The 14,473-nt window shown below is 37.2% G+C and overlaps 1 protein-coding gene and 1 pseudogene across 1 annotated transcript; one reads left to right on the top strand and one right to left on the bottom strand.

Moving 5' to 3' along the window:
- Positions 1 to 10,355: 10,355 nt before the first annotated feature.
- LOC136227110 (fructose-1,6-bisphosphatase, chloroplastic-like) lies at positions 10,356 to 12,075 on the top strand (annotated as a pseudogene).
- Positions 12,076 to 12,257: 182 nt separating this feature from the next.
- LOC136227697 (auxin-responsive protein SAUR68-like) lies at positions 12,258 to 12,763 on the bottom strand. Its single transcript, XM_066016432.1, has one exon. It carries the CDS (start codon positions 12,761 to 12,763, stop codon positions 12,332 to 12,334), a length of 432 nt encoding a protein of 143 aa, XP_065872504.1. The 3' UTR covers positions 12,258 to 12,331.
- Positions 12,764 to 14,473: the final 1,710 nt, after the last annotated feature.

Here is a 14,473-nt window from a genome sequence, read left to right as displayed (position 1 = left end):
AACTTTGAGGTTGTGGTAGAATTCCCTCACAAGGTCAGGGTAAGTATAATCCCTAACTGAAAATAGCCCAGTCCATCCATTCTGTGAAATCCACTCGCAGAACGGTTGTTCATTTTGAACGAAGTTTTTAGAGACCTATCTTGAGGGCTCAACTTTCCATTCGTGGACATTATCAAAGACCTTGGAGTAGGTCCTGACCTTTACGGGTTTTCCCTGACCAGAGGTTTGGCCAGCTTGTCCTTTGCTGGGTGTGGGAGGATTCCTTGTAGGTTCATCGGAGCTGGATTTTTGGTGGCCGGCACCGGAGGTATTGTAGGAAACCTTAGTCATCGTTTTAGGATGGGAAAGCTTAGATGGATTTTTAGAGAGAAGGAATTTTCTTTGCTTGAGAGTTCGATAAGCGTAAAGAATAAAAATGGGGAATTTCCCATTATTTATAGAGGTAATGTGTGGTGTGGATTTAATCGAATCCACGTGTCAGTTTTGCCTCGGGATTTTGAACCGACAAAGATCCTAGCATTTATGACACATACGGCGTATATGTCATCCTAGGGCTATACGCGTGCTATTGCATTTATTCTAACGGATATAACACTCAGCGTTTAGAATACTAATCGTTTGATATTCTGAGTGGTCAGTATTGCATAAAGAGATGATTTTTTAAGTTTAAGTTTACACTAATTTACTCAGTGTGCAAGTTTACTCAGTATTTGATTGTTCAGTCAGTTTCAATGAGTACACAGCAAAGACAATCATTCAGCATAGTAATTCACTCAGCATGCATATTCATTTAGCATAGGAATTTACTGAAGAGGATTAAACATACCAATAGCTTCTCTCAGTATGCTGAACTGCTCACGGGCCAGTGGCTTTGTGAAGATATCCGCAAGCTGTTCGTCCATTGGGACAAAGGTCAGCTTGATCTCACCCTTGAGTACATGGTCTCTAATAAAGTGATGTCTGATGCTGACATGCTTCATTCTGCTGTGTTGAATTGGGTTCTTTGAAAGATCAATTGCACTTTTGTCATCACAGTTGACTTCAATTGTCTTCGTTTGAACACCATAGTCTTCAAGCTGTTGCTTAATCCATAGGACTTGAGCAACACAATGACCAGCAGCAATGTACTCAGCTTCAGTGGTAGACAAGGCTACTGACGCCTGCTTTTTGCTGAACCAGGATACAAGACAGCTTCCTAAGAAGTGACATCCTCTAGAGGTGCTTTTACATTCCAGCTTATCCCGTCCATAGTCAGCGTCAGTGTATCCGATGAGTGTAAAATCATGAGTATTTGGATACCATAAACCTGCGTTCACTGAGCTTTGCAAATATCTAAGGATTCTTTTTACAGCAATGTAATGAGATTCCTTAGGGTTAGATTGATATCTAGCACAGTAGCATACTGAAAACTGAATGTCCGGTCTACTGGCTGTTAAGTAAAGTAGAGAGCCTATCATACCTCGATATAATTTGCTGTCTACTGACTTACCATTCTCGTCAGTGCAGAGGACAGTGTCAGTGCCCATAGGAGTGGATATTGGCTTGCAATTTTCCAAATCATATTTCTTTAATATCTCATTGGCATACTTGGCTTGACTGATGAAGATGCCATTCTTTCCTTGTCTAATTTGAAGACCGAGGAAGAAGTTGAGTTCTCCCATCATGGATATTTCAAACTCAGTCTGCATTTGTTTGCTAAACTCCTTGCACATTGATTCGTTAGTTGCACCAAATATTATATCATCAACATAAATTTGGGCCAGCAGGGTATCTTTACCCTTTTTCTTAATGAATAAGGTTGTATTAGCTTTGCCCCTGACGTAATTTCTAGTCAGCAGGAAACTGGTCAGCCTCTCATACCAAGCACGTGGTGCTTGCTTGAGGCCGTATAGAGCCTTTTTGAGTTTGTAAACATGGTTTGGGAACTTAGGGTCCTCAAAACCTGGAGGTTGATTTACATAAACCTCCTCGTTTATAACTCCATTAAGAAATGCACTTTTGACATCCATTTGGAATAATTTAAAGTTCATGTAAGATGCATATGCACATAGAATTCTAATTGCCTCTAGCCTTGCCACTGGGGCAAAGGTCTCATCGTAGTCAATACCTTCTTGCTGACTGTAGCCCTGAGCTACAAGCCTTGCTTTGTTCCTAACTACATTCCCTTGTTCATCCATCTTGTTTCTGAAGACCCATCTTGTTCCGATGATCTTTTGGCTCTTTGGATGAGGCACTAGCTCCCATACATCGTTTCTTCTGAATTGATCGAGCTCCTCTTGTATTGCGTTCATCCAGAATTCATCATACTCAGCTTCAGCGAAATTCTTCGGTTCTTGAACTGAGATGAAAGCAACATTGCTGAGGTACTTCCTGAGTTGATTCCTCATCATCAGGGTATTCCCAGCAGAATCAAGGATCGCACTCTCTGAGTGCCCTCTTGGGATCCTTATCTCTTTAGGTAGATTCATGTCTTGTGCTGTTTCTGTTTCAACAATCTCTGCAGAAGTAGATGGGTTAGTAAAAGTAATCTTAGGTTCACTCTTACTCTTGGTCAGCCTTTTGGTGAATGACTCAGTAGCTGGTTCTTGGTCAGCGGTGGTTACTGAGTGTGGATCATCTTCGGTCAGCGGCTGGTATCTACCTGCAGGGTCAGTTTCGTCGAACTCTACATGTACTAACTCTTCTAAAACTTGAGTTCGCTTATTAAAAACTCTGTATGCCTTGCTATTTGTTGAGTAGCCCAAAAAGATAGCCTCATCAGCTTTTGAATCAAACTTTGCTAAGCTATCTTTGGTATTTAAAATAAAACATCTACAGCCAAAGGCACGAAAGTATCCAATATTGGGCTTTCGTCCTTTCCAAAGTTCATAGGGGGTTTTCTTGAGTATAGGTCTAACTAGAGCCCTATTAAGAATATAGCACGCTGTGTTAACAGCCTCTCCCCAAAAATACTTTGGAAGCCTATGCTCATCCAGCATTGTCCTGGCTATTTCAACCAGAGTTCTGTTCTTCCTTTCTACAACCCCATTTTGCTGAGGTGTTCTAGGAGCAGAAAAATTGTGGTCAATGCCGCTGGCTTCACAGAATTCAATAAACTTTTGGTTTTTGAATTCTCCACCATTATCGCTACGGATGTGAGCTAATTTTAGGTCTTTTTCATTTTCAATTTTTCTTACCAAATTTGAAAATGTCTCAAAGGTCTCATCCTTACTAGTCAGCAAGATAACCCACGTATACCGAGAGAAGTCATCTACAATGACCAAGGAAAATCTTCTTCCACCCAGACTCAGCGGCTGGACTGGACCAAAGAGATCCAAGTGTAGCAACTCTAACGGACGTTTAGTTGAGATAATATTTTTGCTGTGAAAAGATTGTTTGGTTTGTTTTCCAGCTTGGCAAGCGTGGCATAATTGATCTTTTTCAAATTTAAGTTCGGGCAGTCCCTCAACCAATTGCTTTCTTGCTAATTTGGCCAGGAGGTCCATGCTTACATGACCAAGTCTCCTGTGCCATAGCCAGGAATTCTCTTCCTTTGATACTAAGCACACAGTTTTTGAAAACTTTTTCTCTAAGTCTAGCATAAAGACATTATCTATTCGAGGGGCAGTTAATATTAACTCATTTGTTTTACCCTCGTATATTTTACATCCAGTAGCATCAAATATAACTTTTCTCCCATTGTCACATAGCTGAGCTACGATGAGTAAGTTATATTTGAGTCCGCTGACTAGGGAGACAGATTCAATAGTAGGATTACCTCCGATGGTTCCTGACCCTACTATCTTACCCTTCTTGTTGTCTCCAAAACTTACACTTCCTCCTCGTTTACGCTCAAACATGATGAACTGAGTTTCATCACCCGTCATATGCCTTGAGCATGTGCTGTCAATATACCACATCTTTGACTTCTCGGCACATCTCAGGCTTACCTGCATTGTAACTAGTTACTTTTAGGTACCCAATTCTTTTTGGGTCATTGCTTGTTGGGTGCAACAGGTAAAGCATCATATTTTATTTTATGGCGACATACATGGACAGTATGGCCATTCTTTCCACAGAAGTCACAACTGACCTTCTGTTTAGGATGTTTCACTGACTTGTCAGCACCCCAGTGCTGAGCGTGCCAGCACACCTTAGTGGTGTGTCCTAACTTCCCACAAAAGTCACACTGGACTTTTCGCTGGGGATTCCATCTCTGCTGAGTACCTTGGTACTGAGTTCTCAGAGGACTGTTTCTTTTATTTGGAACCTTTAGTTGGTTCTGGATAGCTGTGACGTCCTTACTCAGTTTCTTTGAAACTGACTGGACTTCAGAGACAGACTCATGTATGATCTTCATGTTATCATGCAGAGTTGTATTGTCCTGAAGAAGGAATCTGAGGTCACTCAGCTTGACCTCTTCCACTTCGTCACAGCGCCTGCTGAGTGCTCTAACTTTCTTATTACACTTCTTGACAAGTGTATAGAGATCACTCAGGGCATTAACCATATCGTTTCTGAGCTGGGGAAGAGAAATTACCTCATTTGATTGCTCTTCGTCATCTAATAGGTCAGCATGCTCAGAGACGCATGGCTCAGCAAGTTCGTCAGCTATGAAGCATATCTTCGCTGACTCGGTGGCCTCAGTTTCTGTAGATGAAGACTCATCGCTGTCGCTCCAAGTAGCCACCATTGCCTTCTTCCCACTCTTATTGTCTTTCCTCAGCGTAGGGCAGTTTGACTTAATATGGCCAGTTTGATGGCACTCAAAGCATGTAATGGGCTTTGAGCTGTCCTTTTTGTATTTGCTGTCACTTGAGTCAGCCTTATACTTATCAAACTTTCTGTAAGGCTTTTTAGAGTATTTGTCACTCTTCCTGAATAGCCTTTTCATCTTCCTTGTGAACATAGCCATCTCATCATCGTCAGTTGAACTCCCGTCAGTGGAGTCAGCTTTCATGACAAGGGATTTCTGCTTCTTGTCTTCAGATTTTTCCTTCACCTCAAAGTTTTTCATGGATATCTCATGGGTCAGCAATGAACCGATGAGTTCGTCATATTTGTAGGTGGTTAAATCCTGAGCTTCCTCAACTGCTGTCTTCTTTGCTTGCCAATCTTTAGGAAGACTCCTGAGTATCTTTTTGACTTGTTCTTCCTCAGTGAAGATTTTTCCAAGTCTCTTGAGCTCATTAATGATGTTGGTGAACCTTGCATTCATGTCTGAAATGCCCTCATCATTGTTCATCTCGAACAGCTCGTACAGTCTCATCTGCTGATTCACCTTGGACTCTTTTACTTTATTTGTTCCTTCGTAGGTGACTTCCAGCTTTCTCCAGATCTCTTGTGCCGACTCACAACCTGAGATTTTATTATATTCTGCAGCATCGAGCGCACAGTGAAGCATATTGATAGCCGAAGCGTGATTTTGAAGCTTCTTAAGATCATCCTCTGTCCATTTGGCCTCAGCTTTTACAACTGTTTGGCCAGCCACAACCTCGACAGGTACAAATGGGCCTTGGACTATAGATAGCCAGGCACACATGTTTGTAGCCTGAATGAAGTTTTTCATCCTATTCTTCCAGAAGGTATAGTTTGACCCGAAGAATAGGGGAGGCCTAGTAATGGACAGCCCCTCAGGCAGTATTTGAGTTGTTTGGTTTCCAGGGAGAAACCGAGTGCTGTTTTCGCCCATGGTAAGGATCAGCTCAAGGTTGTTAGACCTTTTACAGTGAGCTTTTAAGCTCTGATACCACTTGTTGGTCCCTTGTAAGGTTGCAAGTATAGTTCCAAGGGGGGGGGGGGGGGTTAGGAACTATTTAAACTTTTTGCAATTAGGACAGACTTCTTTTTCTAAGGAAAAAGGTTTTAACAGCGGCGCTGAGTAAACAGTAAGATACTGGCTTAGTCAACTGGTGACTAGGTCAGTTTCTTAGCTTGAGTTAGGAGATAGCACTTAGAGTCTATTCCTGAGCTCAGACGTTCAACGCGCACAACTCAACTTGACCTCTTAACTTGGTCAGTTTTTGGTTATTTTAAGCAAGCAATATATATAAGGAGTTAAAGGTAAGAAATACTTCACTCAGCAGATTTATCCAAGTTCGGCTTCTTCTAAGCCTACGTCCTGTCCCCGGAACACGTTCCGAGATTTCAAATCCTCTACTGAGCTCTTTAAAGGTAGAGCCTCAAACCTTTTACAATATTAGCAACTGAGTATGACAAGAGTACCTTCCTCTATACCTCTACTCAATCCTAATCTATCGCTGAGTACTAAAACCGAGTACTCAGCCCTCCTTTCTATCTCTAGAAATGATAAGTGTTTTGTCCTATACAAAGATTTGCTAAGACACTTTAGACGATTGAAACAATCACTCTAGACTTTTACACAGATATGAGAATTGTAGTGTAAGATTTGCTTTGCTTCTTTGCTTGCAGAACTTGTGTAGAAATTTGGTCAGCGTAATGGCTTGATCAAGTTCTGTGTAGAATGAAGCTTGTGATGGCACTATTTATAGAGACGTCTGGGCATCGGTCATTTCGAATTTCGAAATAACCGTTGGAGGGAAACGGCTACATGTCGTTGTCATCCTGACTTGCTCAGAGCTCTCGGCCAATCAGAATTGTGTATCTTCTGTCCTCGGTCAGCTCAGCAGACTGTCTCTCCTTTTATGGTAAAGTCAACTGGACAGCATACTGTGTCGTCTGAACTTTACCCAAAGTAGAAATACTTTGTCTAGAAGTTTTCATATGCCAGCTGCTGTCTTGTACGCTTTGTCGAGACTACTCAGCAGCTTCATCTTGAAGTTGTTCCCGAAGGTCTTCTAGATCATTCTCTTTGCTGAGTTGCGTTTTGTCCAAAGCGATAACGTTTCAACAAACGCGGACCGAGTTGTACTGAGTTGTTTGACTTGGGCCTTGACTTCCGTATTGGGCTTGGGCCTTCTAATTCTTGTGTCTTATAAACAATTTAACTCAACATTGAACAAACACATTAGTAGAATAAATCAAAGCATTTAAACTTAGTGTGTTTAGAATATGTATTTTAATTATACTTAAACAATTTTGTCAAATCAAAATTTATGTGGAAAGGTGTTTCAACAAAGACTAGTATTAGTTTTTATTTCATAAATTCACATACATATTTAATCCATCAATTTGTAAAAAACTCGAAAAGAATACAAATATATTGTGTATATACATTATATACACAATTCTAAAACTAAAATAAATCGGTTTAAGGTGATTATCTTGAATTTTAATAAATCAAACTCGGTTTAAGGTGATGTGAAAATGTCGTTTAAATTTATAAAATATATTTAAAACATTCTTTATTAAAAATCAAATTATATTTCTCGTATATGTATGTACGAAAAATTAAATTGAATTTTAATTTGATAAAATACAATTATGTGTATGTTATACATGTAGTTTCAAATAAAAAATAAATCAATTCAAAACGTTATTTCGAACCAATAAAAGATAACCAAATTAATTTGAATCGATGTGAAAACGTAATTCGAATCCTTAACCAAATTGACTTAAATCGATGTGAAAATGTCAATCAAACCCATAAACCAAATTGATTCAAATCGATGTGAAAATGTCATTCGAACCAATAACCCTAAAAACGCGAGTGCCTGGTTTATATCGACGATTCAAAGCCAAACAAATAGCAAATGCATAATATCACAAAAATACCGATACATAGGGCGGGGTTGGGTGAGACTACGTCTCTTCCCTACACGTAACTAAAAAAATGAATCCGTGATCTCTCCGAAGACCATACTTATCAAAACTGAACCGTACAGAGTCAATCCAAATAGACAGGGAGACCAATCACGCATGCACACACGTATTTCCAAATGTTGATTGGTGGCGATTCGAAACTTAAGATACAAAAGGCGGATCGATCCGACAAGACCGAAAACCAATGCAACAACAATATTTTATTTCCATTCTTCTTTCATAATTTTTTTAATTCAATTAAATACCCGTTAATGAGGCATTTGATTCAAAATTTAGAATTGAAATATTATAAATAACTAATATTTTTTTGTTTGCTTTGATTCAGAATCGGAATGTGATGAGATTTAATTATCTAATCAAATATAATTTAATTTTTAAATTAATAAACCATTAAAAAATATTTAAATTAATGAAACTTATTATCCATTTTGATGAAAATATAAACTAGCTATAAATTAAATATTTGTAATTATCCGTTAGAAAATATAATTATAGGGATTTATCTTATTTTTATCTTTATTTTAAGGTCTACTATTGTCCAAATATTGCAACTGCCCCTTCCAACTTTCAATTGTAACAACTTACTCTTTAAACTTGTTCAATTGTAAAATATAATCTAAAATTGAGAATTTTTTTACCTCGTACTTGAGGAAACGGTAAAAAAAAATTTCCGAATTCGTATCACGCCAAAAATTTGATTATCACACTCCACGAGTGTTGCAGCTTTTGTATTTTACGTGTTTCTTCAATTGCAGTCCATGTCAGGAATTTTGGATTATGTTTTACAATTGGATAAATTTGAGGGTTTTGTTTTACAATTGGACAAATTTACGGAATAAATTGTTATAATTAAAATTTTGTTGCAATATTTGAATAAGTTCTGTGTATTAGGCCTTATTTTAATTCTAATCATAACGGTAGGTTTGTTGCTGCATAAATAGGGGTTTAAGCATAATTGGAAAACTGAAAATAGCCAATTTGGAAAGTGTTAAATCCTTGGGATTAGTAAAGATTGGATTAATTAATTCTATGGATCTTAACTCCAATCTTTATCCCAAACCAAGATATACGGATCTTAATTATAGTCCAATCTTTGCTTCCCAAGGTCTTACCAACTTTCCCGTCTAACAATATCTGTTTTTTTTTTTTATGAAATAGTTTGAAATCAGTTGCTGTTGTTTGTTCTTGTTGGGTTGTTCTATATGTTCTTCTCGATGACAATATAATCAAAATCTACCGTAAAAGTTTTCAAACAAGAATTCCAACGGAGGATGAAGAATTTCTCGACTTCTTGAAGAAACAGAGGATGAAGTTTGATCAGTTATCCCCAATTCCAATTCCAAAACTAAAATCTTTTTCACCGAAATTCTTCAACGCAATGGAATTAATCACTTCAATGTCTTCTGGGCTTGATTTTAGAATAAGAGGTAAGCTAGATGCATGTTTACTTCCAAATTCAATTCTGGGCGACTTCGATTATCAACAGAATCGCTAAAGGTTTCAAATTTGAAGTCGGTGAGATTATAGATTTTAAAGTGGTTTTCCATTACAGAATGTGAAGATGAGCGATTTTGAAAACCGCAATGCAACTTCTCCGATTGAATGGATCGGATGCAGTCAAGATTGAGAAAAAAGGAGACATGTATTTCACATTCAATGCTAACAAGTGAGCTAATCATGTTTTCTTGTCTCAGTGTTGTTAAATTTTGTATTATCTTTCCACAAAATCTACCAGGAAATCAACTTGTTCTTCTTCAACTTTTGGCAGAATCAGCGACTCTCTCGCCAACAGATGATCATCTAATTGATTTTTCTTTTGGTGAGATTTTACAACTTTTGGTCGTAATGCCTTTTAACTCCTTCATTTAAGTTATTGCATACAAATTGTTTCATATGTATACCATTTGAGTCAAATCTCTTCTTAACACTTCAAATTTGTGCTTCCAGTATAAACCAAATACACATACACGCACAATTAGGAAAGAAGCCAAAGTTGTGATGAATTAATAAATAAATAAATCAATTGGATTTACATTTCTATGTATCTACTTTAATCTAACTATAAACATTCTTTAAAAGCTACAAATAGGTAACTGATGTTGTAGATGAAAAGGCAAAGAAGAGCAACTATTTGCTATGGAAGTTAACAATGCTCTTTCTATATTTCTATTAACTTGCTTTTTGATCAAAGAAATTGCATATTCCATAATCTCGGCCTCACATGGTAGAGTAAGAGGTCCACTGCCTGGCAATCCAAACTCGTCTTCAGCCATGTTGAAGAGCTCTCTGATAATTTCATTGTTAAGATATTCCATAGGAAGTAGAAAACGTTTTTGATCTGCAGAGTATACTGCAAAGTAGCCCTTCTCAGCTTTTGTAGATGTACTGCAACTCCTAGTATCAGTAGGGCCAATGGTATGTGGCAACGTGATTCTTCTCCGTTTTAGAGCAGCCATTTTCTGCCATTTTCTTGCCAATTTGATGAGCTTCTTGGCACTGATATTCATATTCTTGGTAGAGAAAAGATGAAACTCTTTTTTGGGTAATTGGAAGTGGATTTTGTGATGAGTGGAAGGAAAGGAAGAGACTCGGCTATATATACACAAGATCTGCAGAAAAAAGAAGTCCTTATCATGGAGATCCCACAATGTAGGGGTAAATGGGAAGCAGGACATGTGAGAAATGGATTTGAGATCAAATTGGGTAAGTTGGCTTTGTCTTTGCCCGTTAGTTTCAGAATAAATAGTATATTTGTGGCTCTACTTGTTGTGGACCACTAAATAGTACAATGAGACAGAAATCTGTGGATGAGTTTATTTGAAGCCCATTAGTTAAAGCTTGTAGTATTGTGTAGGTTCCAAATTTGTTGTAAACAAATAGCATATTGGACTTAATAATGTCCAAAAACTGCCGAACATATTTATGCACATCACATGTCTCTGAAAATCATATCTTGTTTATTGGAATATTCTTTCGGTAGGAGTTGGTCGGCTGAGATTTGGAGAAAGTCGAGGTGCCGCACGGGGTTTTTGGCCTGTCTCAGACTTGGTCCCGTGACACCAAGCTGCATAAGAGACTTCCTCTACTTCCCGGAAATTAATAAATTCATATCTTATTCGCTTTTCCCGGAAATTAGTAAAATCTTGGTGGGTCCCTCACTCATAATTCAGTTGTTTTGCTAAGTGCAGAATGAAATCATCTTAATTCTGGGAAAGTAGTTTCGATGGCTTCAGAATGCTCCAAGTGCAGAACGAAATATCGACACATCCATAGCTACAGGTACAATTTTTGGCATTTACAGATGCCTTGAAGAACTGGATCATCTACCACAGAAGGAGAAGGCTATGCTGAATTCATTGCAGAGTGGAACTAGACTTGTAGCAGCTGGTTATGTCCTCTATTCATCAGCAACAATACTTTGTGCCACTTTTGGTTCTGGAACACATGCATTTACACTGGGTCATTCAACAGGAGACTTCATTCTTACTCATCCAGGCATTAAGATTCCTCCTCGAGGTAAAAAATCTTGGTTAAGTCAATGTAATACTTGTCGTACTAATTTGTGATCTCTGCCTCAAAATATAAAATATTATGTTCTAAAGAGGAGATCTGTTAGAATTCTAAATGTTGGTAAGAAAGTCTTGAGAACCAATTTCGACTTCTGTTTGCTGTGTCAGGGAAAATCTATTCTGTAAATGATGCTCGATATTTTGACTGGCCTGATGGATTAAGGCAATATATTGACACTGTTAGACAATGAAAAGGCAGATACCCGAAGAAGTACTCTGCTTGTTATATATGTTCTCTTGTAGCTGATTTTCATTGGACGTTGATGTACGGTGGAGTAGCAATGAATCCAAGGGACCATCTTCGGCTGGTTTATGAAGAAAATCCTCTTAGTTTTCTGGTGGAGCAAGCAGGGGGCAGAGGTTCTGATGGTAAACATAGGATACTTTCAATCCAACCTGTCAAGCTGCATCAGAGACTTCCTCTATTTCTAGGAAGCGTCGAGGACATGGAAGAACTTGAGAGTTATGGAAATGTACAAGAGAAAGAAAATCCTGGATATAAAGTTTGATGCTATTAGTGATCGCTTAAGATGGTGCGTTGTACATTGATCTTCTGCCAGGAGCTATTTTCAGGTCTGCATTTATTTCCACCATTCCAATGATTGATAGATGTAATTAGTAATATTGCATAAGCATCTTCTCATTTGCCTTGTAAAGAGTGATTGTTCTAGTATTAATATGTACCTACCTTTGTTTGTCACTATAGGTTTACTAATTAAATCCTTGTAAAATACACCTTTTCGGGTCTTCTTTCTCATTCTAGTTTGTAAAAGTGCCTTGAGTAGATACTTCTAGTAATGGTCCTAAATGGATTCATTATTTTTGTTGTCATTGTGTTTTAATTTTATAGGTTTCTGTTATTATTGTAGTTGGAGATAAATGAACAGAAATCTTAAAGTTCAACATTATGTACGTGGTGATAAAAATCTTCAAAATTAGGAAATTTTTCCATTTGAAAGTAAGTAACCAGGTGGGAACAAAACTTTTGTTGAGACTCTCTCATGACATGTATAAACGTACACTTTTGTATTATTTAACTTTCAGAAGCTACAAATTAGTGATTGATGACTAGTTACTTGATAAGACAATGAACTGCTACTGCAACTGGCTATACAAGTCAATAAAGATCTTTCTATATCTGTTGTTACTCGTTGTTTGATCAATGAAATTGCATATTCCAAAAGCTCCGAATGGCATGTTAATGTGAGAGGGGCATTGCTTGGCAATCCAAACTCTTCCTCTGCCATATTGAATAGGTGTATGATGATTTCATTGTTAAGATATTCCAAAGGAAGCAGAAAGCGCTTCTGATCTGCAGAGTACACAACAAAGCAGCCTTTTTCAGCTTTTACAGACGTGCTTGTATGTGTAGTTTCAACAGTCATCGTTGGAAAAGTGATTCTTTTTCTCCTAATAGCAGCCAACTTCTGCCACTTTCTTGCTAATTTGAGAAGCTTCTTAGGAGTAATCATCTTGTGAAAGATTTGGAATAGGAAAATTGAAGAGAGCAAGATTTGGATTTGGAATGGTAATGTGAGGAGTGTGGAATGAATAGGCAATAGCAAAGGACTACATATATATATGTTGAGAATGGAGATAGAAGCAAAGATGTAGGGTTACATTGGGAAGCAAAGCCATGTGATGAGATGAGTGGTTGGAAGAGAGAGTTCTGATATCTGAATCTTTGAATAGCAGAACAGATATGTACAAGAGAGAGTTCTTTGATACATCAAACAATTAGTTGCCCATTCAATGCATACCAGATTAATTATAATAAGTGACCCAATTATGTTTTCTTGTCTTGGGGGTTTATGTTGTTACATTTTCTATTGTCTTTCCACAAAACTTACCAGGAAAACAACTTGTTCTTCTGTTGAAATAAATAAGGTGCATGAGTTCTTCTTTCTGACTTTTTTACTAAAATAAAGTCTATCATTTAACCAGCATCGGAAACAATTATAGCTCTAATAAGAGATGAACACGAATACATTAAAAAAAAAAAACTCTCTCCAACAGATGAACAACTTGATTTAAAAAAAAAAACAAGGCAAAAAGCATTCTGAGGCCCCTGATCTTTAATTGTTTGGTGTATTAAGCCCTCGATCTTTTATTTAGACACATTGAGCCCCTGATCTTTCACCATTTGGTGCATTAAGCCCTCGATCTTTCATTTAGACACATTGAGCCCTTGATCTTTCATATATGAGTGTATTAGGCCCTTCCTTAAATCAATTAATTTATAGGTTTATTAATGCCATGTTTGGTTAGGTTTATATAACTACAGTGTTTCACATTTTCTCTGGACACTACAACATTTTGGAGCTTTTCACGAAAAGCTCTTTTCATGAACAATTGTTTATAGTTACTTGTTATTGATAAAATTACTCTTCTTATTTCCACAAAATGTGCTTCGATTTTAACATTATTTTTATTTTTAGAACATAATTATCGAAAAACAAGGTTTTATTGTGTTCAATAATTTTTTTTTATTTAAATTATTTTTATTAATTTGTATAACATATTTTTTATTTTAGAATTTGTTATTTTTAGAACATCATTTGTTGTCACACCAAACATGCCCTTAATAAACCTATATATTAATTGATTTATGGAAGGACCTAATACACTCATATATAAAAGATCAAGGACTCAATGTGTCTAAATGAAAGATCGAGAGCTTAATGCACCAAATGGTGAAAGATCAGGGGCTCAATGCGTCTAAATAAAATATCGAGGGCTTAATGCACCAAACAATGAAAGATCACGGCCTCAGGATGCTTTTTGCCAAAAAAACAAAAACAAATAGACCCCAACGACGACAATCACTCAAATTAAGAAGACAAACCAAATTAAGATTATCTAATTTGACTATAATATGATCTGATTGTTGCTCCTTCAATCCACTCAAAGCTTCTCAACGACACTCAGTGTCTCCTCTAAAGCTGAATCTCTGATCATATTATCAAAATTTAGTGACAATCAATAACTTTAACCCCTTCATTTATGTTATTGCAGAAAAATTGTTTCAATAACTTTCACTCTTTGAGTCAAATGTGTATATGTAGCTCTTAACTCCTTAACAGTTGCATTTTTGCTACGAGTTTAAACCAAATACAGGCAGAGTTCGAAAAGAAGAAGAAGAGAAGCATGAAAAAGTTTCACAAAGTTGTGATGAATTAATA

This window comes from Euphorbia lathyris, chromosome 4 (assembly GCF_963576675.1).
Source record: "Euphorbia lathyris chromosome 4, ddEupLath1.1, whole genome shotgun sequence".
NCBI classification, from domain to species: Eukaryota; Viridiplantae; Streptophyta; class Magnoliopsida; order Malpighiales; family Euphorbiaceae; genus Euphorbia; species Euphorbia lathyris.
Note: the sequence above shows the minus strand (reverse complement) of the source record. Positions and strands in the feature narration are given on the sequence as shown.